Source organism: Zea mays, chromosome 4 (assembly GCF_902167145.1).
Source record: "Zea mays cultivar B73 chromosome 4, Zm-B73-REFERENCE-NAM-5.0, whole genome shotgun sequence".
Taxonomy (NCBI): domain Eukaryota; kingdom Viridiplantae; phylum Streptophyta; class Magnoliopsida; order Poales; family Poaceae; genus Zea; species Zea mays.
The window spans coordinates 211,459,731-211,485,971 of NC_050099.1; the positions used below are offsets into that span (position 1 = coordinate 211,459,731).

General features: G+C 43.4%; 1 protein-coding gene and 1 long non-coding RNA gene across 2 annotated transcripts; both read right to left on the bottom strand.

Annotated features, from left to right (window-relative positions):
* Positions 1 to 7,574: 7,574 nt before the first annotated feature.
* On the bottom strand, positions 7,575 to 23,746 carry LOC100383886 (uncharacterized). Its single transcript, NM_001346823.1, has 10 exons — positions 23,396 to 23,746; positions 19,088 to 19,892; positions 18,952 to 19,000; positions 18,741 to 18,844; positions 18,583 to 18,637; positions 18,455 to 18,514; positions 18,181 to 18,302; positions 17,997 to 18,063; positions 8,698 to 8,819; positions 7,575 to 8,619 (listed from the first exon to the last, which is right to left on the bottom strand). Exons 2-10 carry the CDS (start codon positions 19,775 to 19,777, stop codon positions 8,047 to 8,049), a joined length of 1,842 nt encoding a protein of 613 aa, NP_001333752.1. The 5' UTR covers positions 19,778 to 19,892; positions 23,396 to 23,746; the 3' UTR covers positions 7,575 to 8,046.
* LOC111591370 (uncharacterized) lies at positions 14,733 to 17,990 on the bottom strand. The gene is made up of 2 exons (XR_002750555.2): positions 15,115 to 17,990; positions 14,733 to 15,034 (listed from the first exon to the last, which is right to left on the bottom strand). It is a non-coding gene; the product is annotated as an uncharacterized lncRNA (long non-coding RNA).
* Positions 23,747 to 26,241: the final 2,495 nt, after the last annotated feature.

Sequence of the window (26,241 nt, forward strand, 5' to 3'; positions counted from 1 at the left end):
ATGTGCTTGTCACCACCTAGTTTTTTGGAGGAGATCCTAAGGTCGAAGTACTTTTTAGCATGATCATTCTGGAGCCATTCTATAAAACCAGCTTATGGAGAGGATAGCTCTTTATGATCATAAGCTCATTGACTTCTACTTTCTCAGAACATCATTTAGGATTGAGGAGATAATGGATCATATTACTTACAGTCTAGGCCTAGAGAAGCTTCTCACTAGTTCATGGATTAATATTGATCAGTGGGTCAGAGTTTCCTTTGCTACTATCTAGATTGATTAGGATCATGATTCTGCAGTTTATGTTTTAGGGTTGTAAAGTAATATACCGTGGGTACCCACAAGATAGGTGAGTATGCGTAGGCCCATGGGCCTAGAGTCCAAGAACTCAATTGCCACGATTATAGGAAGTTCTAATATGAGGACTCCAAAAGTACAAATATGGCAAAGATCTTATTGAAATAGAAGAGATAAGGTAGAGTCCTAAATTGATACGACAAGATCCTATCATATAAGGCGAGGTCCTAATAGATAAGGAAATATCCTAACGGATAAAGAAAGCACACTTATATAGAGTTAGATTCTCATGCGACTAGGTTACCAAAATAGATATATCATGTAACCTACTAGTATTCACCTTTGTAACCACCCCCTCTTTGGACTATAAAAGAAGGGACGGGGGAGCCTCCTGAAGGTAGACGACAACACAACAGATCATAAGCATAGCCACCATAATATTGGACATAGTGTATTTTCTCACGCTGAGAGCTCAAACCGTCTAAATCTTGTGTCTCCTATGCATTTACCTTCAGTTCTCGATCTCACGACTTTCCCTATATATTATCTATCGAGAAATCCTCAATAGTTGGCGCACGAGGTAGGAGATGTGCATATCAATTTAGAATTGATCGGTTGATCGAGAAGCAGATCGTGCTGACTAGCTCAGATCCAAAAATAACTCATTGAGTTGTCTCTTTTCTTCATACATGGAGCTTGAGTTGATCCCCAATTTCGCATGCACCAGAGAAGTTTCTATACACAATTTAGTCCTGCTCTAATTTATATTCCCTATATGCTAATAAATTTAATCTATTAGATTTGATTTATATTTCTATATGCTAATAGATTGGATTAGTTTTATACATGCTAATGGATCTAATCTATTCGAGGATGAATACCGACAGGAGGAAATTTGAATTTCGAGCGACGGCCCCAACTCGGATTTCGACTCCTTCTCGGATTAGGACTCAACTTCTTGCTAGAATTTGGATCAAACTTCGTCTTTGTCTTGGACTCAGATCTAACTCCTACCACAACTCGGAATAGGATTCGAAACACTGGTAAATTTTGTAGAGTACTTGGTCAAGAAACAAACCACTATGCGTGCTTCAAAAATACGTAACAGCCCGTTTGGTTTACAGGAATTGGTCCAAATTGAATCAGTTTCCATTTCTCGGCCCGTTTGGCTGTCTATAAAATTCAATTCACCATTTTAGCCCATTTCCTATCCCTGAAATTTTAGCCTATGCACGTTTCAGACCCTTACCTGTCGGAAAGGGTTAGAAAGTTAGCTAGGTTTTAGCCTCTCGCACTGCTCGTGCCTCGCACCGCTATTCGTGCTTGTGGTGGTCGCCGTCAGCGCGACACTTCTTGGCTAGCAGGTGATCATCCTCAACGACCTGCACACCACCTGCGCACAGGTGACCCCCACACACCACTGAAATTTCCTATCCCTGAAATTTCCTGGCTGATAGGTGACCCCCACACACCACGGCGGCGGCGGCGGCATCAACCACTGAAAGTTGGTTGTGGGACTGTTCCTAGCCGACAACGGCATCGACGACGACAAGGTGAGATGAGCTTTTAGAGTCACCGAATTGCTAGATCTGATAGAAAATATTGCAACAACGACGAGGTGAGGTGAGGTGAGGTGAGATCTGAGCTTTAAGAAGGTGAAGTAAGCCCACGACGCCACACTCTGGTCCTTGAGCTCGAACGCAGCCGAATCCTCACCCACGAGCATGGGCCCTCCGCCAGATTCGTCTCCCTCCGCAACAACGCCCTCCTTCGGCTCGATGCCTCCCCCGACCGCACAGGTGGGACAAGCGTGCGAGAGAACGTGTGGGAGAGGGGGGAGCGACACTCGGATTGGGTTTAGGGTGGGGCAGAGCGGCAGCGGGAGGTGCGGACGGCGGTGAGGAAGGAGAGGCGGTGTAGCCTCTACGGCCGCGGGAGTCACGAGGCATTGCAGATTTGATTGCATGCCCACGGCGTCCCAGTGGCGTTCGAGCATAGCGCTAGTGCAGGCTGTAGAAGAAGCAGACAGGCCACGGCTGCGTCAGGGGACTGGCCCGCCGAACAAACATCCTTTTGCCAAATCTTATGTGCGCCTCATTCCGGGTGACTTCCTTCCTAGTTAAGCATCCTTTTCCAAATCTTCCTATTTTTAAAATGTCATATGCCCAACTTAATAACAACTTTCAGGATAACTACTCGCAAAGGCTTCTATTTCGTTTATTACCGTATCAGTAATCCTAATTATGTTGAAATTATGATTATGTTTGTTTGATATTATAATATGCCTAGATTATATAATCCATTTGCCATAGATTCATTTGCAGGAGTGTTAAAACAGCTCGTTGTTTTGGGATTTGCCGCCTCAAGTTTCATCTACCTACCTCCAACAAACCCTTCAATCTCCATGGCTACATCGGTACTTCTCCTATTCCACCTTGTGCTCCTACTAGTAGTGTTTTTATTCTTGAGTAGAGCATTTTTCTTTCAACTAGCATGTCTAGTTGCATATAAATTACGTGTTCTAGATATCAACTCAATATACTAACGAGGAGGAAATTAAAAGGAAGAGAAAGAAGCAAAAGAGAGTTGTTGTATTAGCTGTGTCTATTATGGCTATTATCGCAAACCGGTATCAACGGAGGAGACCTAGACACATCGTAGATGCTAACGAAGTTCAAGAGAGAAATGTCGAGTGCAGAAAACAAATGCTACATAATATGTACCAGGGTTCAAATGTCTATTGCTATGACAGTTTGCGCCTAACTAAGAGATCTTTTACTGACTTGAGTGCCATCTTACAGGAAAAGAGTGGCCTACAGGATACCCTAAATTTGTCGGTAGAAGAAAAGCTTGCAATTTTTCTGCTTATAGTAGGTCATAACACATCGGAATATATGAAATGTGATTTCAGTGCCATGGGGTATGAAGATGGCGATGTTAGTCTTGATGGGCAAGTGGTACCCAAAAAAGACACTTTTCGTTACTTAGGATCAATGCTTCAGAAGGATGGAGACATCGATGAGGATGTCAGTCATAGAATTAAAGCTGGATGGTTGAAGTGGCGGCAAGCGGCGGGTGTCTTATGCGACCCCCGGGTGCCACACAAACTAAAAGGCAAATTCTACAGGACAGCAATCCGGCCGGCTATGTTGTATGGAGCAGAATGTTGGCCCACTAAAAGACGACATGTCCAACAACTATGTGTGGCAGAGATGCGTATGTTGCGCTGGATATGTGGCCACACAAGGAGAGACCGAGTCCGGAATGATGATATACGAGAGAGGGTAGGAGTGGCGCCAATTGAGGAGAAGCTTATGCAACATCGTTTGAGATGGTTTGGACATATCCAACGAAGATCTGAGGAGGCACCAGTGCATATCGGAATAATTAGGCGTCCCGAGAATGTGAAGAGAGGTAGAGGTCGACCAACCTTGACGTGGACAGAGGCTGTGAAGAGGGACCTGAAGGAGTGGAATATTGATAAAGAGCTCGCCGTGGATAGGAAGGGGTGGAAGTGTGCGATTCACGTGCCAGAACCTTGATTTATAGTTTTCGCTTTTCCTCTTTAATCGTTTGACCTTTTCTTGTGCCCATTTAGATCTTGCTGGTTCTTGTGGGTTTTATCTCTTTTATGTGTTTCCCCGTTTCATCGTTTTTCGGTTCTCCTTTGCCTTTGTTTCCCCTTTTTTCTCTTTGGGGGTTGAGCTCTGAGGTTTTCATACGGGGTTTCATCTCTAGCCTACCCCAACGTGCTTGGGACAAAAAGGCTTTGTTGTTGTTGTTTGTTGATAGTAGGTCATAACACCAAAATGAGGCTGATCCATAGCACTTATGGGTGGTCCCTTGAACCAATCAGTCGACACTTCAGCAAAGTGCTTAGAGGGATTCTATCTTTAAGTCATGAGTTCATCAAGCTCCCTAATCCAGAAACCACTCTACCTGAGGATCCAAAGTGGAAATGGTTTGAGGACTGCCTAGGTGCACTAGATGGCACACATATCGATGTGAATGTTCCATTGACTGACCAAGATAGGTACAGAAATAGGAAGCAACGAATCACCACTAATGTATTGGGGGTTTGTGATCGACAAATGAAGTTTATGTATGTCTTCGCTCGATGGGAAGGGTCGGCTTCGGATTCATGCATACTACGTGATGCCATGTCACGGGAGGACTCATTTGTTGTTCCTAGTGGTAAATACTATCTAGTTGATGCTGGATATACAAATGGTCCGGGATTTCTTGCCCCGTACCGATCTACACGGTACCACTTGAATGAATGGGCTATTCAAGGCAACAATCCATCTACTACGGGAGAGTTATTCAACCTATGCCATGCAACAACTAGGAATGTGATAGAGAGAACTTTTGGGATATTTAAGATGAGATGGGCAATCTTGAGGACCAGCTCATATTTTGATTTAGAAAACCAGGTATTCAATTAAAATTCAATCGTTAGTTTTAAAATTGTGTATTGATTTAGCCATATTATTCTATGCGGATTAGGATCATCCATGCTTGTTGCATATTGCATAATTTTTTAAGGGATAAACAAAGAGATATGGATGATATTCTAATACATGAAGTTGATAGTCTCATTTCTGATGCTCCTGCTGAAAATCAAGGAGAAACGAGTCTGATTACGCATGTTCAATCAACTAATGAGTGGGGTGATTTTAGAGACACCAAAGCTAGTGAAATGTTTGTTGATTATCAAGCGAGGCGTGGTCAAAGCTCATAGTTGTATGCTTCTGTTTTCTATGTCTTTGTCATTTATGAATTTTTGTGTTTGTGTTTTTTATATGTGTGGTTCTTTCATTGTAGGACAAGAAAACAAGGGGCTATGTTCCTTGAATGATGAGATGGATAAGGTACTCCTTGATACATTTGTGGACTATTACAATAAAGGTGACAGATGTCAGAATGGGTGGAAGTCTCATGTATACATAGCTGCTGTGAAGAATGTTTGTGAGAAGTGTAATGTCACAATTACAAAGGAAAATATTAGCTCTTGCAGAAAGACCTTTGATAAGCACTACAATATCATTAATGGTTTGTTGTCCACTAGTGGTTTTGGATGGGATTAGGAGAAGAACAACCTCAAAGTTGATAGTGACATTGTATGGGATGAGTACGTTGAGGTAAGAAAATTTTTGTTGTTCAGTTTTTGCAGTTCAATTTTTGTAGTTCAATTTTTGCACTACAAAATCTTTAGTTTTTGCAGTTCAGTTTTTTGCTGCTATAGGCTAGCTAGCCAACCAGAACCATCCATCCTCTTTCTTGCTTTTCTTTTTGCTTTCTTTGGCGTGGTTGTTTGTGGTCATACATACATTCACGCAGAGCAGAAGAGCTAGCTAAGCTAGGTGGGTGCCTGCAACGCGGGACAAAGAAAACTATTTGCTGCCTGGCAAGATGCTAATGTTGCCTAGTAGTTTATTCCATTTTTTGCAGTTTAGTTTATGTTTCAATTCCAAGTTTATTTGTTGATGTATCTTTGTAACAATTTTTTGGTAGAGGAATAAGGAAGCAAAAGGATATAGACATAAGGTTGTGAAGTTTTGGGATCTACTCAGCCTAGTGTACAATAAAGACCAAGCAAATAGAGAGGGTACTAAAACAGCAGCTGAAAGTTCAAAGGAAATGGCAAAAGAGAATGATACCGGAGGCAAGGATGCTCCATATTATGTATCTTTCTCGAGTAGTTTAAAAAGACAAAGATCATATGATTCATTTAACTCTATGTAGTGTGATAAGTTTGACATGCTTACATCTGCATTGAAAGATGACGGTCCAAAGCTACCCTCTTCCGCCGAAGTTCTCGCCGCATTACAAGAGGTTGAGGGACTTGATGAAGACACAGAACTTGAGCTTTTTATGACATCCTCACCTCTAATGCACGCAAGTTTGAGTCGATGATGGCACTCCCAATGGAAAGGAGGAAGAGGTGGCTTATGATGCAGCTAAGGAAGTGAAACAACTTATATGTGAACTTAGATCTATGTGTTGAACTGATTGTGTGAACTTGTCTTTGTGAAACTTTTGTGTGCGAACTTGATGGCTATGTGAAACTATTGTGTGCGAACTTGATGGCTTTATGAAACTACTATGTGAAGATTTGATGTCATTGTAGAACTTTTATGTGCGAACTTGATGACTTTGTGAAACTGTTATGTGTGACTTGCCTTTGTGGAACTGTTATTTGTGAACTTAATAGTTTCTGATAGTTGTAAATTGTTCATGCTCATTTTTAAGCAGATGCAAAGTCAAAAGATCCTTGTTTGTATTCAAATTCAAATTCCGTGTGCAAAGTGTCCAAACAACATCTAGAATTTAATTCTAGGAATTCAATTGCTTGTACAACCAAACAAAAATAATGGAATTGAATCACTTTCTAGTCGATTGAATTCTATATATTTCATTTCTTGGAATTTATTTCTTGGAAAAGATTTCATTTCTAGGCATCCAAACGGGTTGTAAGTGGTTTTATTTATTTATCACATATTTGAATATGTGAATTGTTTTTCGTTTATCTGAATGACTTATTCGGGTCATACAGATATTATTTATAATGAAATATTCTTCTGCAAAGAATACTACTCGTATTGCTCCTTATTATTGTTTCAGGGAAATTATACCGACCTCTTGTGACTTCACGGTTCACGCTCGGGGGCTACTGACTTCTAGTCAGATTAGAAAAAAAAACCAGTCAAAGTGATAGGATCTCCGGTAATCTATCATCATCTACTATATCAATAATCTGGATTCGACTCCAACTCACATTCTTCTTTAACTTGTACACGATTACTAATAGTGTCGTGCCTAATAGTGCTAGTGTTGTGCCGGGCCGGGCCAACCTATACTTGGTATCGACTGTGTACTGTAGACATGAGAGTTTAATAATTACTGTAGACAAAGATGTTAGGAGCTCCTATAAAATCTTTCATTACCAAAGTTTAATAATAAGGAAATGTATAAAAACTCAGTAATTTTGTCTTGAGCTTTTATTGAAGGACAAAATATGTCTTAGCCTGACTCTGCTTGATTCGGCCGCCCCACTGTTAGAAATATATGAAACCTGATAGTTATCGTCACCTCATTTCTTAGAAATATATAGTTAAGATGAGTTCGTACATGACCGCACCTTTCCTCGTAGGCATATAATTATTGCTAATATGAGAAATAAACTTATTCCACTAAATTTTAAGAAATGAACTCAGGAAGCGTCACTTTCATCGAATAAACCGAACACAGTATTTCAAATAACATGTCATAGCTACTCCTACAGTAACTTGTGCGACTGGCATCATTTTATTCAAGTTTTAGAATGAATACAGTAACAAGGTACTACGGCGCGCTGACCAAATCTGAGAACAATGCTATAGCTTGTGTGCTGCAGCCGGCTCCACCATAAGCTCCTACAGTCCTACACCTACAATATATACTAGCACTAAATTAACCCCTCCCTAATTTCATCATGTTTTTATACAGGTCATCCAGCTGACGAGCTCAGGTAACCCAGCATACAGCGGAGTGCCCGACTGACAAGACCACGACAGGAAAAAAAACCGCAACAAAGCCAAAACCACTACTCAGTTCGGCTGACACATGTTCTCCACATTGTTCTACGACACAACCAGAGGGGAATAGCGTTTCTTCGTCACTCTGCTTATGATGTCGCCTAATCCAACAACCCAGCAAGGATGTCTGCCTCACGAACTCAACAAATGATGTGGATGACAAGTGTAGCTAACGTCAGCAGCTGATCTCCCCTTCCTCGGTGTTAGGATCCATCAAAGGCGATATGCTATCCACCATCTCATGTTCTGTCCCTTCGGAATATTTCTTTGTGTCAACGAAAGTGGATGGTGATAGGCTGTTCGCCATTTCATGCCCTACAGCTCCCTGGAAGTCATCCTTCGTGCCAATAACCTTCACGGCTGATATGCAGTCTTGCATTTCATGCCCTGCTGCGTCTTCCTGGAAATCTTTCCTCGTGTTAATGTCCGCTCCCTGGAAGTCATCCTTCGTGCCAATGACCTTCACGGGTGATATGCTGTCTTGCATTTCATGCCCTGCTAAATCTTTCCTCATGTCAACGTCCATCGAGGGTGATGCGCTGTCCTCGACTTCCTGTTCCACCTCATCCTCGAGATCGTTCTTCATGAACAGGCCAAGCCTCTCCAGAGGGCTCCCTAACCCCGGTGGCAAGTCCCCATCAATAAAATCCACGATTAATTTGCCAGGTGGATTCGACTGCCACGTTTTGCTGAAGTTCTCCAGCTCCTTTAGGAAGTCACTGTTGTCAATATCAACAGTCTTCTTCATCTGCACAAGAGGAGATTTATCCCTTCATACCATCAAGCATATAAACTTGCAGGTCAGAAAACCGCAAGCAGGTTGTACCATGCGTACTGCCAGCCGTGCTGCTTCCCTTTCCTGCTCTCGCTTCACCCTCATTTCTTCCTCAAACTTTTGTTGTGCAGCTGCTTCAGCAGCCTTCACCTGAGCCTCAATCCTTGCTTTCTCTGTATTACAATGAAAACAAAATGAAGCGGTACCCATATTAGCATCCACAGGAATGGCATAGCTCATGTAAAGATGATAAAAAAAATCACAGCTTCTCAATATGCCATAATGTAGCTTCTTGACCGAATGTGCAAAGTACTGATTATATTTTCAATCCCTCAAAACAGAACTCTCGACCTCAAGATGCCTATTATTCTAGCGATATATGTACATAGATCATGTCTAAAGAGCACATAGAAGTAAATAGGAAATTTCATCAGCACAAATTGGTCGGAAGATGATAATGTCAACTTCTCAACTCACCTTACAAGTGAAAAAGAAGAATTACTCAGGAAGTTAACTTCAGCGCAGTTTATAACATGCCTTCAGTACCAGGTTCCCATCTTTAACCCCCACCAAAAACATTTAGTCCCAAGCAAGTCAAGTAGACTAAGGATGAAAACCAACAAGAAAAAAGAAAATATGATAATTCAAAAGAGGCATATAGAAATTTAGTGATAGTAAACGGCAGGTCATGTTTTGAGCATGTGGATCACTGATCTCCATGCACTAAGGCTCCAACAGCTTACTTATCTCCATCTCCTATTTCAAACCACACTATGTAAACAGTGCAGTCTACAGTACAAAAGAGTACTTTGCATGGTCATATGCATGATCTGTTGACCATAGCCTAATAGCTGAAGTTCTCAAATCCTGACTGTAACTAGTCTACCAAAAACTAGCTCATAGACCCAGTGGACTGTGACTGAGTTGCAAGGTTATTAAAGCGATAAAACGTTGAAGCGCTCATGAGAACTTTTTAACTTTAAAACATTTAAGCGAGCTTTAAAACGTCTTTTTAAACATGGACAAAATATGAATATAACAAAAATTCACATAATAATGTAACATGTCCATAGCCACACTACCACAAATCCACAATAACACAAGTTCAAGTGTTCAACTAATAGCAATTAGCAAGTGACAACCACAAAAAAAGTGGAATGAAATGTTCAATAGTCCACAATCACAAGCATACCACAAAAGCAACTAAAGTGGAATGCAATGTCCACAACCACAAAGGCACAAACATAGCACAAAAGCAACTAAAGTGGAATGCAATGTCCACAACTGCAAGCACACAAGTGTTACTCAATCTCCCTCTATCATATCTCAATAACCATCATCCAGATCATCTATACCACCATCATTCTTGTCTTTGTCTTGCTCATCACCATAGCCAGCACTATTGTTTGTTTCTTCATCATCATAATAACCAAAATTAGAGGAGATTGTGACCAGATCAGCAGGGAAAGGGAGAAGGATGAGAGCAGGGACAGTGGCAGCAAAGGGAGGCAGTGGCGAGCGTGAGCAGCAAAGGGACAGTGAGCTGGAGCACTGGAGTGGCGAGCACGAGCGCTGAGCAGGGCAGATAGCCAGATACGGAGCGGCGGTGGCGAGCAGCACAGGGAGACGGCGGCGGTGGTGGCGGCGAGCCTGAGTAGGACAAGAAGCGAGCATGGCCAACGCATGGAGGCAACGGCGCGAGCGCCGAGCGTGGCCGCGAGTAGGGAGCAACGCAGGGAGGAGGGGAGGGAGACGGCGAGCTCAAGAAGGATCTTACCGGCGGCGGCGAAGCCTAGGGACGCCGAAGGACAGAGCAAACTCGCGGTCCGTGACGGCTGGGGCACGTCCGTGACGGCTGGAGAAGGACGTTGCATGCCAAAGGAGAAGGAGATCCCTGTTTTAAGTTAGGAGAAATGGGCTGGGCTGGAAATCTGAAAAGCGACAAAACGTGGCCTTTTTATGGCCCAGAGCGTTTTAACGCTTAAAAGTGGCGCTTTAGCACTTAAAACAAGCGCTTTACGTCGATTCGTGAAACGTTACAGCGCTTTACCACCTCATTAGCGCTTAAAAGGCGCTTAAGTGCCTTTTTAATAACACTGCTGAGTTGACTGCAAGGCAGATACCAGTTATTGATTACACATATTAAGCCTATTGTTACCGTAGTTATTAATGTGGTAAGGCGAGTTAATGTGAGCGTCCCCATTTTACCTTTTAAGCAAAAAGGCGTAAGGCAAGGCGACGCCTAAATTTTATATATAAATATAAAAATTAGACAAAATATTATTTATATATCACTAATTCAAAGTTAATAAGCAAGCTAGCACAACTATAAGACCTAGTAGGCCTATTTTAGCATAGAAGAGAGAAACAGATAAAAGAAAAGAAAAAATAAAGAAGCCCACTAGTCAGCCCAGTCTAGCCCAACAGTTTTAGAGTTACCTCACCCAACACAAATATCTACCCCTCAGTTCCTCAGCTGCCGCCAGCAGTTCTCAGCCGCCAGCCGTTCTCCCTCTCCTTCCAGGCAGCTCTCCTCCCTCCCCACGGCTCTCCTCCCTGCACGCCGCCGCCGCCATGACCTGCGCGCCTCAGCCGCTGCACCCTGCATGCTGGTGCAGCGGGACCTGCGTGCAGCGCCACAATTTGCGTGCCGCAAGCAGGACCTGTGTGCCGCCGTCGCCGCACTCTGCGCGCTGTTGCTGCCTATCTTCCCCGCGCAGCGCCTCGGCCTCTTCCCCATGCCTTGCACTCAAGGCAAGGCGACCACGACGCCTTGCCCTCCAGCCTTGCCTTACCACTCCAGTGTTATGTTATACATAGGTTACGGCTTTAGTAGTCCAAGGATCCTCTTAGGCTGGATTAAAAGGCTGAATTAGAAACTGACTCTGATTAGAGGTTAGAGATAAAACAGAACAGGATTGCATGTGCCTAGATCATTTATAGACTTATAGTATAGTTGGTTGGGATGTTGTAACTGAGTAGGATTCCTTTTGTAATAGGCGGCTCCTGGCTATATAAATATACGTACCCACTGAGCCTAGACGTCAAGACAAGCAATTTAATATTCTGATGCCTTATTTCTTTCATGGTATTAAAGCCACCTCCACCCAGCTCTGCAGTACAAACGCCTCTCCTAGGGCCAAGTGTTGTTGTAAAGCTCAACAAGACCAACTTTGCACTTCACAAAACACAAGTTCTACCCATCCTTAAGAGATATGCAGCTACAAGGCTACCTAGATGGCACAATTGTAGCACCCAACGAGAACTCCGTCAAGCAAGATGATCGACAACGTCAACCCGGAGTACATCCGATGGATCGCGCTCAACAATCGATCCTTGGCTTCCTCATGACACACATTACTCAAGAAGTCATGGGTTATGTTGCCATCCACGAAACACCCCATGAGGTGTGGTCAGAACTACAGAAGACCTACGTCTCACAAGAGCCTGAACCGTGAACTGCAAAAGACCTATGTGTCACAATCAAGAGCCTGAACCGTGAATGTGTTGCCCTAGGAACTACAAGAAAAGGTAATATGACAATGGTTGAATATATTGCCAAGATGAAATCTCTTGCAAATAAGATGGCATCTGCAAAGAAGATTGTTGATGATGAAGAACTTGTCTCGTCATTCTGGTAGGACTTAATGGAGTGCAACTTGGTGGTCTCTGCACTGGTGGCCCATGTTGAGCAGGTCACGCAGCTCAAACCACCTCTCAGTTTCTCAACTTCGACGCCAAAATGGATCTACTTCATGGAGACCATCAAACTTCTGATAATGTTGTGAGGGTGCGGAAACAACAAGCACAGTCACGGACGTGATCGAGGTAGAGCACATGGTGGTCCTCCTGGTGGTCATGGACACCAACGTATATCGTCATCTTCGTCTGATGGACATACACAAGCTCGGCGCACTGACAAGATTTGTCAAGTCTGCTGCAAGTAGGCCATATTGCCCTCGATTGTTGATACTGCTATGATGAGAGCTACAACTCCGATATCAAGACTACAGTTGCGGCCACCTATGGTGGCTATGGTGTCGACACGAACTGGTACACTGATATAGTGGCAATAGATTAGATTACATCTAACCTAGACAAGCTCATAGTTCAGAACAAGTAAAAGGGGGGAGATCAGATCCTCAAAGCCAATGGAGCAGGTATGAATATTGGTAACATTAGTCATGTTGTTATTGATATCCCTATTAAAACTTAGGCTGTTCGCAGCAGATCGTGTAAAATAGGGGATTTGCACTGTAGATTACACTATTTACAGAGTGACGTTTGAAATAGGAGATGGAATAGGATAGTTGCGGGAGACAGCCTTATACCTCAACAATGTCTTACACATTCCTCATGCCACAGAATCTAGTCTCACTTTATTGTTTTTCCAAAGACAATTGTCTCACTTGAATATTTTTCTTATCACTTTCTGATTAAGGATCTAGACATGAGAAAGGTCCTGCTCCAAGGTAGATGTGAAGACAGTCTCTACCCCTTAACAAGTCTCCGGCGAGGGGCTCTCAACATCATCAAGATGTCCCCTCACCAATGGTATAATCCCTTTGGTCATCCGTCCTTTCAGATTATTCAGAAGTTAGTTAGCCAAAATAAGATTTCGTGTTCTAGTGAGTCCATATAGTTTGTCTATAATGCCTATCAGTAGACAAAAAATCATCAACTTTCCCTATCCTACATCAACAAATGTCTCATTAAAACCCCTTAAAATTATGCTTTCGATGTATAAGGTCCTGCTCCCAAGTCTAGGTCAAAAAAAGTATCATGTCAATTTTATTGATGATTTCAGCAAAAGTTCACCTAGGTCTATATGCTCAAATTTAAATTTGAAGTGTTTGAAAAGTTTGTTAAATTTCAAAACATGGTCGACTGTTGCTTGAACACCAAGATCATTGTTTTCCAAAGTGATTAGGGAGGTGGGTACCAACGTCTTAACTAGTTTTTCACCAAGATAGGTACTTCACACCTAGTGTTTTGTCCCCATGTTCATCAGCAAAAGACCCTCCTGAAAGGAAGCATCGCCACGTAGTAGAGATTGGTCTATCTTTGCTTGTGCATGCTTCAATGCCACAAATTCTAGGATGAAGCATTTGTTGTTGCGTACCTTATAAATTGCACACCCACCAAGTTGCTCGAATATTCTCTTGAGAAGTTATTTCAATAACTTCCTGACTATCATTTCCTTAAGGTTTCGATGACCTAACTTTCGTCCTTACAATACTAGCAAGTCGTCATTTAGGCTAGTTCATTTTGTTTTCCTCGAGAGGGAGGGAGCTGAAGAGGTCAAGGATTTCAGACCTATTAGCTTAGTGCACAGCATGGCAAAACTAACAACTAAGGCCCTGTTTGGGAATACAGTTCTTCCAAACTGCAGTTTTTCAAATACTAAAGTATACTTTAGTCATGACATTACTACAGTTTACAATGCTTCAGTTTTCGAATACAATAGTATCCAATACGTCAAGGTGTTTGGGAAAAACTTTGGCTGAGACCAAAGTTTCCAAAACTGCAAAACAAATGCAGTATTTACAATACTACAGTTTAGTATACAGAGATTTCAGATGAGTTGCCAAACACCTCAAAGTATATAATACCATAGTATTGCTCAATACTACAGTATTGCTTCAATACTGCAGAAAAACTTTGTTCCCAAACACCCCCTAAGGTTCTTGCTAACCGATTGGCTCAAAAACTACAGGAGATGGTCTCACCTCGACAAAGTGCGTTTATTCAAGGCCGTTTCATTCAAGATAACTTCATGCTTGTGCAACAAACTGCCAGATTTCTTCATCACCGAAAGAAAGCAAGAATCCTCTTGAAACTCGACATCACAAAGGCTTTTGACTCTATTTCTTGGGCTTTCCTTCTAGAAGTTATTCAGAAACTAGGTTTTGGACAGATTTGGAGAGACATCTTTAGTGGTCTTTTGGCAACCTCCTCCACTCAGATTGAAACAAGGGGACCCGTTGTCACCAATGCTTTTTATACTGGTTATGGATGTACTTGGTTTTCTAGTCTCTAAAGCAGAGGAAAGGGGGCTGCTGCAGCCACTATCAACCAGGCCACTGCAACATAGGCTATCCCTCTGCAGACGATGTGGTATTGTTTTTACAGCCAAAAGATCAAAACATTCAAGTTGTTCTCAACATTTTGAAGCTTTTTGGGGAAGCTTCGGGGCTGCAAACTAATGTGCAGAAAAGCTGTGTTTATCCCATCCGTCGCGGCGTTGGGGAGATGGAAGTCCTGCAGCAGCAGCTGCCTTGCCAGGTTTCTTCCTTCCCTTGCACTTATCTCGGCTTGCCCCTGTCACTAAAGAAGCTAACCAGAGGGCAAGTGCAGCCCATTATTGACGAAGTTGCTGATCAATTACCTGGGTGGAAAGCTGAGTTACTATCAAGGGCTGGGAGAATGGTTCAAGTCCAATATGTGATGACAGGAAAACTTATTTACCTCGCCATGGCTGTTGATTTGCCTCCAGGAGCTCTCAAGGCTATAGATAAAATCAGAAAGGATTCCTATGGAAAGGAAGAAGAGAGGTTAGAGGTGGTCACTGTTTAGTGGCGTGGGGAAGGGTTTGTAGACCAATTGAGTTGGGAGGGCTGGGTATTTTCAGCCTAAAACAATTGGGTTGGGCCCTTAAAATGCGATGGTTGTGGTTGGCCAAAACTGAACCTTCTAAGCCATGGGCATTCCTACATATACACCTCTCTGAAAAGGTTAGATCCTTCTTTTCAGCTGTAACATATACTGAAATTGGAGATGGTGCTTCAACCTTGTTTTGGCAAGACCATTGGATTTTTGGAAAAAGAATAGAATACTTTGCTCCTAGATTGCTTGTGGCTGTTCCCAAGCAATACAGAAAGTGCAGAACTGTTCAGGACGCTCTTGCAGATAACAAATGGATAGCTGATATTAAGGGTGCGCTTACTGTCAGGGTGCTTGCAGATTTTCTTGACCTATCAGAAAACTTGCTTTCAGTCAATATTTACCCAGGGTGTAATGATAAGCACATTTTCAGTATTGCATCTGATGGAAAATATTCTGCCAAAGCAGACTATAATGGACTATTTATTGGATCCACTCATTTTGATCACTGGGAGCGAATTTGGCATTCCTGGGCGCCTCCTGAATGCAATTTTTTTCTTTTGTTAGCTGCCTTGAAAAGGTGCTGGACAGCTGACAGGCTACAAAAAAGAGGTCCCAATCATCCTGAGAGATGCCCCCTTTGTGACCAAGAGCCTGAGACTATAGATCATCTACTTGTAGGGTGTGTCTTTGCGAGGAACTTCTGGTTTATGCTGCTTGGACAGGTCAACCTCCAAAGTTTTACTCCTCAGGTTGGAGAAGAAAATGTCATGCAGTGGTGGAAAAGCTGCAGTGACCAGCTGCAACAGATTGCTAGAAAAGATCTCAACTCATTAATTATCCTGGGGCTTTGGACAATTTGGAACCACAGAAATTGATGTGTATTTGATGGTCTTTCTCCTAACTTGGAAACAGCCATCAGAATAGCGGAGGAAGAAAGAGAGATGTGGGAGCTGGCTGGTGCCAAGAGTTTGGCCCTCCTTACTGCCTCAATCCCGGGGATTGGCTCATAGTGTTTTTTTTAGGTTGTTTAGATGGATCTTCTTAGGTTTCTGAGTTTTAGACCTCCGTAAGGGAGTCTTTGTACCTGGTCTGTTTTTTTCAGACCTTTTCCTTCTTAATATAACGGGGCGCAGTTCTCCTGCGCTTTTCGAGAAAAGGTTCACTCTTGGACATGGTCTTAAAATTGTGAAGTATCCCTCCATTATTGTGAGTGCCTTCTCTGATGCAAATTGGCCAAGTGACATAGATGATGGCCCTGTTTGTTTCGGCTTCTAGCAGCTTCTGACCACCAAAAGCTACTGCGGACTGCCAAACGCTCAGCTTTCCAGCCAGCTTATATAAAATTCGTTGGGGGCAAAAATCATACAAAATCAACATAAACACATAATCGGTTGAGTCGTTGTAATAGTAGGAATCCGTCACTTTCTAGATCCTGAGCCCTATGAACAACTTTATATTCCTCCACACGTAATCGTAATGATACTCAGATTCCCCCCACAGCCAGATTCTCCCCACAGCCAGATTTCTAGAAAAGTTGGTCAGATAAAAGCTGAACCAAACAGGCCCGATAGACGCTCAACAAGAGGCTTTGTAGTATATCTTGGTAGAGATCTAGTATCTTAGAGTGCTCGCAAGCAGCCCATAGTCTTCGGCCTCCCGGTCAATCACTGAAGCTAAATATAAAGCCATAGCTAATTCCAAAGCAGAGTTGATGTGGATCCAGTATTCTATAGGAACCAAAAGGGTCCTTGTCCTCCTGTCACAAGGATCCAGTGTGTAACATTGGAGCTACCAATCTTACAACAAATCCAGGTTTCATGGCCGTATGAAACATGTTGAGATTGGTTTTCATTTTATGGGAGAAAGAGTAGTTTAAGGACTTTTGGAGGTAAAAACTATATCTACAAAAGAACCAAGATGCAGATGGTTTTACTAAGGCACTGACTATGCAAAAGTTGGCTTCACTTAGAAACAATTTAACTTGTGCAAGTCATGATTGAGGGGGATGTTAGAATATGTTATAAATACGCTATGGACTTGGTTGTCCAGAATCGTCTTGGCTAGATTAGAAACCGACTTTGATTAGAGATTAAAGATAAAACAAAACAGGATTGCATGTGTCCAGATCATTTAGAATTGAAGTCGGTTGGGAATTTGGAAAGTTGTAACCGAGTAGAATCCCCCTTGTAATAGGCTGCTCCTGCCTATATAAATAGGCAGCCCCATCAACTTTAGTGGTCAAGGCAAGCAATTTAATATTATGGCATTGTGTTTCTTTCATCCAGGATGTAAAACAAGTAAAAAGATTTTATTAACACAGTTTTTCATCATGTCCATAATTGAGGGTCTTTCGCTTGTATCTATCTAATGGCCTAGTGCTGATACAAAACATCAATCTGCAGAATCTAAACACTCAGGCCAAAACAGCATGCCTTGTCTTAGTCTCTTCACCACTAAGTACAAATCAACGTGACATCACGCTAAACTCGGGACACTGCTGATACTTCACCAGGGACATTGGTGCAAAGTTATGGTTTCTCAAAGCGAAGAGTCAAGAAAGCTTATGAGTACTTTTATTTAAAAATTGTTTCACTAATACAAAACTATCCCTCAGACAGGACCAGTCTAGGTAAGAAGTCTACACCAGTCTCAGTGACAGACGAACACCTATATCAGATATTTCTTCTCAGGAAGTCTAGAGGTACTAAAAACAGATCCAGATCACAATTATATATGACATTTACCTTCTTGCTGCCTCTTTTCCAGCCTCTCCTTTTCCAATTGCAATTTCACAGGGTCTATATTCTTCCCCTGGGGCATCAAAACGGCATGTCAGCAACAGCTGCATCACTGCACAGAGATAAGCTTTGTCCTCTGCAAAGCCAAATAGAAGATCACAAAGTTCAGCATATATTTTTGGAATATTACATGATCCAGAAGTGCCTTCTGTTGAGCCTTCACTATAGTCCCAGCAAAACGACTCCTGAGCATTGCTGCACGAAGAGCCCTGCTTGGTGATAAAGGTTCATCACAAAGGTAACTTTCCTCACCTGGAACTCACATGAGAGCAAGCAGTACATTAGCCAAGAATTATATGGACAAAATCAAGTACACTAAGCTCCTAAATGTTAAATTTTCATTGATTCCAGTAATAGGAATTAAAAAATAAGCAGATAAATTAAGGGAGAACATGTGAAATAACCTTGTACAGAGGAGGCGATAGGCGAAGTAGAAATGTCATTGCAAGACCATGAATCATTTCCTAGGATTTCAAGTATATTAGCAACACAGAAACCCTGGAATAACATTGTGCAGAAATGCTCAACATACCAGTTGAACCAGAGCTGCGCTCAGTTTCTCGTGTACTTGAAATTTTAGCATTCTCCTAAAGTTAGAAAATATAGCTTTAGATGAGTTACAAATTTGTTTATACTGTGAACAGATAATAATGAGTCAAAAAGATTGAGAAGGTAACTCATGCCCAATACCTTAGCAAAAGGAAAAGTGCAATTTAAATATGCCTCTTTGTTGCCGGTAGGAAAAGAGTGGTTTAATGACCCCTCTTTGACACCAGCTGTTTGAACAGGTATATCTGAATGAAAAAGAAAGCATTAACAATTACAACAATGAGTTCTAATTAACCTTAGGGTAAAAGCATGTCATGTAATGCATATAAGTAAGAAATTATGACATTGACACCTTTGGAAGAGGTATGTGCAGAGCTGCGCACGGAAAATTTGATTTTTACCTGTACAAATAATAGATAGCAGTACTTTTAAAATCACATTACCACCAGAGAAACAAATCAAGTGAATAAGAACATGTGTGGTCTCACTTTGGAGGATAATGCATCTGTCAGTGTCTTCTTTGCAAACGAATTTGAGCAAGGTACTGGCCCTCTTGCAGCCAAAGATTTAGGATTTGAGCAGGCAACCTGCCCTCTAGCAACTGTAGACTTCGAATCCACGATAGCTCGAACTTTTATGGCCTTTGTCTTCTGCTCTTGAACAAGGTTTCGGCCTCTAAATTTCCTTTCTACTGATTCCCATTCTGAGTCAAATATTTCATTCAATTCTCTAGCGAAAGCATGTACATCATTGCCTGGAGGATTATACTTCATAGCATTTGAAAATGTTAGCCTCACATCTGCTGCGAACTCCTCAATGCTTACATACTTCTTTTTTGTGAGTTTATTCTTAACAGTACCCAAATCCATTGGGTTGCGGATAACATCAAAGTAGTCAGGAATCTTATATAGATCTGGATCAACAGGATCTTTGAAAAGCCAACCACCTTTGTGATCGATGAGCTTCCTTACAATATTTCCACACAGCCTTATCATCCTGCTACTTTTCATACTTGCAGCCTTGAGATTATAAGATGACTGATGCTCGCATGTAGAAATTGATGTCACCCCAGATTTTTTAGAGGGTTTGCTTCCCTCAACATCAGAATCTGTATCAGAGCCTCCCAATTCAGTGCTTATATAAACTCCTCTCCTCTTCTTACAGGCTTGTGCCATCATTGTGTTTGGCCAGAGAGTTTGATTTCTTGTCTAACAACGGAGCAATAACTCAAGACTTGGTAAATGGTGAAGCAGTGTCCAAGACCCACAGAGCACGGGTCTTCCTCAGCCAAGCCTGTAGGTGGAGCATTCAGAAGAAGCTACTAAACACGCCAAAAGAAAAAAGTAGGCCCATATCCCCACACCAGATATCCAACAGAGTTGCAGCAATGGACTTAAGTGAGTTATTTATTTAATTTTAACCAATTCAGGGACAATGAGAATTGCTGACACGTTAAAAGAACTGCATGACCACTATTAATGTTTAGAAATTCAGATGAATGAATAAACTCAAATCCAGAATGAAAAAGAGCAAATGTACATTTTCCAGAAATGCTGGATGAATGACCTACACAATCCACCCAAACTAAAAACAGTAGGCACATGATGCATTCGGGTAACCCAAACTTCCAAATATTGCATTCTGGTAACCCAAACTTCCAAATGTTCAAGTTGGCATTACAAACTGATACCCGACTTTTGCCCCCGAGAGAACACTACCAATAATTCGAGTATACCTGATGTACCCAAAATTTGACAAAACCAGCAAAATAGACAATTTTGGTGTTTTAAAGCAGTAAACAACAAGTTTTTCCAGCATTTAATAGAGGAAAAATATATAACCAATCACACATCTAGCAAATACCAAAGTACCAAACAGCACATGTTTTCAACAACAACAGAAATGTGTTCAAACTGATAAACATATACTCTCATACACATCATAGATCACACAAACATAAAATTCGGGTATTATGGGCAGTTCATATACCAAGGATCATAGATCATCCCCACAGACCAACACGAGTCTTTTGTGCGCATTTTGTCCTCACTCATCCGCAACCGAGAAGAGTCGGTCACCCATCCCAAGATTGCTCTAGGCCAAGCAAGCTTAACCTAAAGTTTCTTTCGAGATAGGCCTCTAAAAAAGAAGATACACCTTGTTGGTACGAGTATTCTATCAATCCTATTAAGTTGTTGGGTACCGACAGGTGGACCCAAACACTCAGAGACAGAAAGGGGAGCATAGCGCAAAACAATACGTTAGATAGGGAATTGTACCGTTTCGTTATGCGTGTCCCGTCCAGCTACAGGACAGGGGTATTTATAGGGTAACCCAGTGTAGGTGGTCCAAAATACAATCGTACCCCCAGTTACCAACTACATTACCAGAATATTCTGTGTAACAGGGTAATTACAACACTGTAGCGCCCAGTGGACACATACACTCACAATCTTACCCTCTGGTTACACTGCCAGATGGGCCCGCCGGGGAGCCCCATAACTAGGCTGGTGACCCGAACGGGTCTTCTTGCCTAGAGCCTTCATCGTCCCGTGGCCTTCGCGTATTGGGACCCCTCACTCCTCACGGGGACGTAGCTTGTGGGCCCGCCAGGGAGCCCCAAAACTAGGCTGGTGACCCAAGCGGGTCTTCTTCCCTAGAGCCTTCATCGTCCCGTGGCCTTCGCGTATTGGGACCCCTCACTCCTCACGGGGACGTAGCTTGTGTTGAGTGCCCCCTGGAGTCGTGGCGGGCAAAGTCCTCGACCTCAATGTTTGGCCCGCGCCTGGGCTTTCGCTTGGGCACCGGTCATCGCCACGGTCGAGATTAGTTGCTTGGTCGAAGGCTACATCAAAGTTTTGCTCGACGAAGGGTCCGGCTATCCTAGGCTTGCGCTCAAGTATGGTTAGTCAAGACTCAAGACAAGGGGGCAAGTCTTCGCGGTGCTGATCGAGGTCTGGTTTGGCCTCCGCCCCAACATAAGCCTTGGGCTAGGATCTCACAATCCGACCATGATATCACAATCCTCCCCCCTTAAAAGACCGACATCTTGTCGGTCAACCCCAAGCCAGGAACCTCCCCCTTGGCCATGTCTGCATGTCTATTGTCATCATATGCCATGCCATGATCGTGAAACCGCGAGGGTCGGCTATGATACCATTTGTAACACACCCTATTCACTCCCAGACCAGCGGTACTTACTCCTGGCAGCCCTCTAAAATCATAGACCATCCCCACAGACCAATGTGAGTCTTTTGTACGCATTTTGTCCTTACTCATGCGCACCCGAGAAGACTTCCCTGTCGGTCACTCATCCCAAGATTGCTCTAGGCCAAACACGCTTAGCCTAGAGTTTCTTTCAATGTAGGCTTCCAAAAAGAAGATACACCTTATTGGTATGAGTATTATATCAATCCTATTAAGCCTTGAGCTAGGATCTCACAATCCACTTGAGTCATGATATCACAACACTCGAGCTGCCCAAATTAAATCTGGGTATCTTGAGTTACTTCCAATATTGTAATAGGATATTTCAGGTACGGGTAGCTCCACTCTGAGTCCAGGTAGTTCGGGTTCAGACATCGGGTTTTGTTCCCACCCCTACATGCTTTTAAAATGGCAATTGGCAAAGCTCTAATCAAGTAACCAAACATAGTTTTTTAAGCAATGAAAATATCATGTGACATGTCGCTCTTTCAGGCAGCTCTAACTATAATTTAGAAATAGTCTATCCCAATTCTACTGGTTTAGAAGCTCGTCCCAAACTAATCTTGCTCAGGTAAGCGAGGATTACATATATTACTACCAATATGTGTTCAATCGATGTTATCAAGCCAAAAGAGGTTACATGTGACTTCTTTGCAAATTTGGGCTTATATAATCAGTTATACCCATAAATGGAACATTTCAGCTTATATACAATGAGTCCAAAGGATGTATAACAGAAATGAGAGGTAATTCTTTCTCCACTTGCAGAGGATGTACTAGCATAATAAAGAAATGACAAAAACAGAACAGCAAAACCAGTTGAGAAACAGAAGCAGCAAGTTTTAGTGGAATCAACATTTCGGATTTCTCAATGCTAAATCTGATTCTCCCGAATAGTAACGGTATCATCCCCAACTGTTAAAATAACGATATTTCCGTTTCCACTAATTAATATTGCACGTTGTCATAATGGTATTGCATGTTTCCATTTCCACTAATTATCAAAATCAGCTAACGTCTCATTTTAGCCTACCCAACGAGCCATGCAGGAAATAGAAACAACTATGAACCAGACCAAGTGCCCAGACAGAAACCATCTACCTCAAAAAGTCCATCAAAGAAGCACTGTAATGCAAGATGATGCAATTCTAAAGCACTATAGAGGAACCACAGGATAAGGCACGCAAGCACACAACCCATTAAGCAAACCCTAGAATCCCCAACTAGCCCTAAAGACAACAAAATATTCTAGGGAGGTCGAGGTCCCATAAAGGTTGCTTTGGAATTCGGTTTCGTGAGAAATTAGGTCCGGTCCTTTCGTATTGGCAACGAAACCGGATCAATTTTCCTGCAGATCCGAAAGGAATGGGTTCATTTCCCTGATGGCACAAACTAACCATAACCTATCTCGAAGAGCCCCGAGTAAGGCACGCCAATTCCTTGATCATTCCACGCGAACCGATGGGAAAAGAACATGTTCTCATGCTTGGAAAGTGAATATCCTAGCTAGGATGAGGACGCGATAGAAATGAAAATCCTAGGCCGCCGGCTCGAAGGTAAAGAGAGACGAGGAAGAGGAGCACACCAACCTGTGGGGGACACTTGGCGCTCGCCGGCGCGGACGAGAGAGGGTGCACCAGACCTGTCTCCCTCCCCTCCAGGTCCTCCGCCTCGCGGTGAGGGCGGATCGGGTTGGATGCGCCTCGCCCACGGCGCGGAGGGAGCCGGGAAGGGAGGGGGCGCGTGCTGGCTGGCGACGCCACGCGGCTCCCTCTTCTTCCCGGCGAGAGGCAACGGGGAAAGGGGATTAGGGTTGCGAGCACGGGCACGGGCTCGGCCTTTCGGCGGCGGGAGTCGAAACGACGCGGACAGCTCCTCTTGGCTCTTCGGTTGCACTCGAACTCGGGGGTGTGGGGAGAAGGTGCTGGTGACCTGAGGTTGGTAGCAATGACAACTGACAACGTCTATATCCATAGTATATTTGGTTTGTTGTCTAACTTATTATATTTTATCTAACTTTTTTATTTAAAATTGGTTCTTTAATTTAAACGATTAACCTTAGGTAAACTATGGCACAATTATCTATGAACCAAACAGTCTCTTAGGGTGTGTTTGGTTTGACTTTTGGCTTTGGCTTTTGCCCCCTAAAAGCCAAAAGCCAACCAAAGGGCTGAATCAAGGAAGCAGCTTTTTCTAAAAGCCGACTTTCTTCTAGTGCAAATCTGAAAGCACCTCTGGACCTGCTTTTAGTGGCTTTTCGGATGGAACTATGAAAACATATATCGAAGAATTTTTAACGACTTTTAGTGGTTTCCACCAAACGGTTTTTAGCTTTTTAACAGCTTACAGACTACAGCAGCTTTTTCCACAGCTCACAGCCCACAGCAACTTTTTTCACAGCCACAGCCCAACCAAACAGACCCTTAGACTGTCCGCAGCATCACGCCATATCCCTCCTCTCCCATATTCCTTTTAGGCATATCCCTCCTCTCCCCTATTCCTTTTAGGGGCTACAGGCCACCTCTTAGTTCTGTAGCGTAGCCCCTTACTGCACCCCTTGTAGCGGACTGCCTCTCTCTTATGGCAAATAGAGGGATCCCTGTTCACCTCCCACGAGCGGCTTCTCGAGGACACCAGCGGTCGCGCGCTCCAGAAGAAAACGACGACAACGGTAACACGCGTCTTGAGTCACGGTGGATTTCAGGCGGAGGTTGTGACACTATGAAAATCATTAAATAAAAATAATACATTTAGTTAATAATGATATTTATGATAATAAATTTTTCCATTGAAGTGTTTGTTATTTATTTCATTCAGAATGATTTTTGATTACTCATAAGTAATTTTTAATATTGAAAATCATTTCTTCTTAAATTAAAATTCACATAAATAATATATAATAAATATTAGTCTAAGAATTTATATGTTGTTATAAATAATTTTGGTTTGATTATTATGATTTTTAGAGTTATTTCAAAAATGTATTTTGAATTCAGAAAAAGGAAAAAAAAACCTAACTATCCTAACCCTAGCCGGCCCACTAGGGGCCCAATACTCAGCAGCCGTCGCTCCCCATCTTCCTAGCTAGCGCGCGCGCTCCTCTCCCTGCAGCCGCCGCCACCCACCAGGCCCCACCTTCTTCTCTCCTCCCCCTGCTCTCCTCTCCCTGCTCTCTTCACTGTGCAGCCGCTAGGCGCCCTGTATCCCACGCCAAGCCGCCAGGAGCAGCGCTCCTGCCCCGCCCGCGCCTGCACGACGCCAGCCGCGCCTTGCCCGCAGCCAGGCCGGTCGCGCTCAGGCCGCCGAGCACCAGCGCGCGACACGACCCCGAGCCTCGACGCGCCGCGCGACCTCGCTGCCCAACCCGACCGAGCAACACCAGCGCCCAGGAGCAGCCCAAAGACAGGACCTCGCCTGCGCGCCCCTACGTCCGCGAACACCGAGCGAAGCCGCGCACCTGCGAGCTGTGCAGCAGACCGCGCCGCCAGGAAGTCTGGACCCGAGCCGTGCACCCCTCGCGCAGCTCTCACGCCGAGCCCAGCGCGCCACGCCCAAGGCCGAAGACCGAGCAGCCCCGACCGTTTCCTCTGCGTTCAGGAAACTTCAATGGAGCCGTTACTTCTCTCCCATTAATCCCTCCATTGATGAAAGCCATTATTGGTGCTTGATGACGCCGGCCGTTCCTCCTCAGCGACCCTCTCTCTCCCTCTCCTCACTCTATAAATAGGAGCCGGACCTCTCTCTCCAAGCCATCCCGAGCTCACTCCTATTGCCCCTCACTCCTCGCCGACGAAACTCTGTCTGTCGTTCGTCGATTGCCGGAGTCGCGCTCAGCAGCACCACCGCTCACCGTCGTGCCTCACCGGAGTTCGTCCTCGCCGTTCACTGTCTGTTCGCGTCTCGCCGTCGTGAAGCTTGTCGCCGGACCGTCCGCGTTCCCCGTCGGAGCTTCGCCGTCCACGCAGCACCCCGACCGGAACTCGCGTCCGTTCCCCCTGTCCGTCGAACCCCCCCGGTTCCGTTCCCTGCTCGTCGACGTTCATCGCTGCGCTTGAGCAAGAATCCAAGGTTAAAAACAACCCCAAAAGTTGATTTATGTTCTAAATCACGTTTTAAATTAATTTATGAATTATTGTTGTAATATTGAGATGATGCGATTTGGCGATATTCGTGTATAATTTTAGAGATTTTTGATGTATGCGTGTAGCCAAAATTGAACCCGCGATAATATTTTAAATATACGTATGATTTTATGAGCACGGTCACTATTCACTACTTCAGTGATTTTCATACTAGAAATGTTTATTTTGCTTTAGTGTGTAGAGCGATAATTGGTTAGTATTGATATAAGCATAATTTTAGTGATATAAGAAATTGAAATAAGAATTAAGCCACGTATTTCCGGGCGAATGAAAAATGTATAGATTTTACTGTT

Coding starts and splice junctions, on each gene's coding strand:
- LOC100383886 (NM_001346823.1), bottom strand. CDS start 19,777: ATGATGGCACAAGCCTGTAAGAAGAGGAGAGGAGTTTATATAAGCACT. Junction 18,638..18,740: donor GCACTTTTCCTTTTGCTAAG/GTATTGGGCATG, acceptor TTCTAACTTTAG/GAGAATGCTAAAATTTCAAG. Junction 18,064..18,180: donor AGAAGGCACTTCTGGATCAT/GTAATATTCCAA, acceptor TTGATGCCCCAG/GGGAAGAATATAGACCCTGT.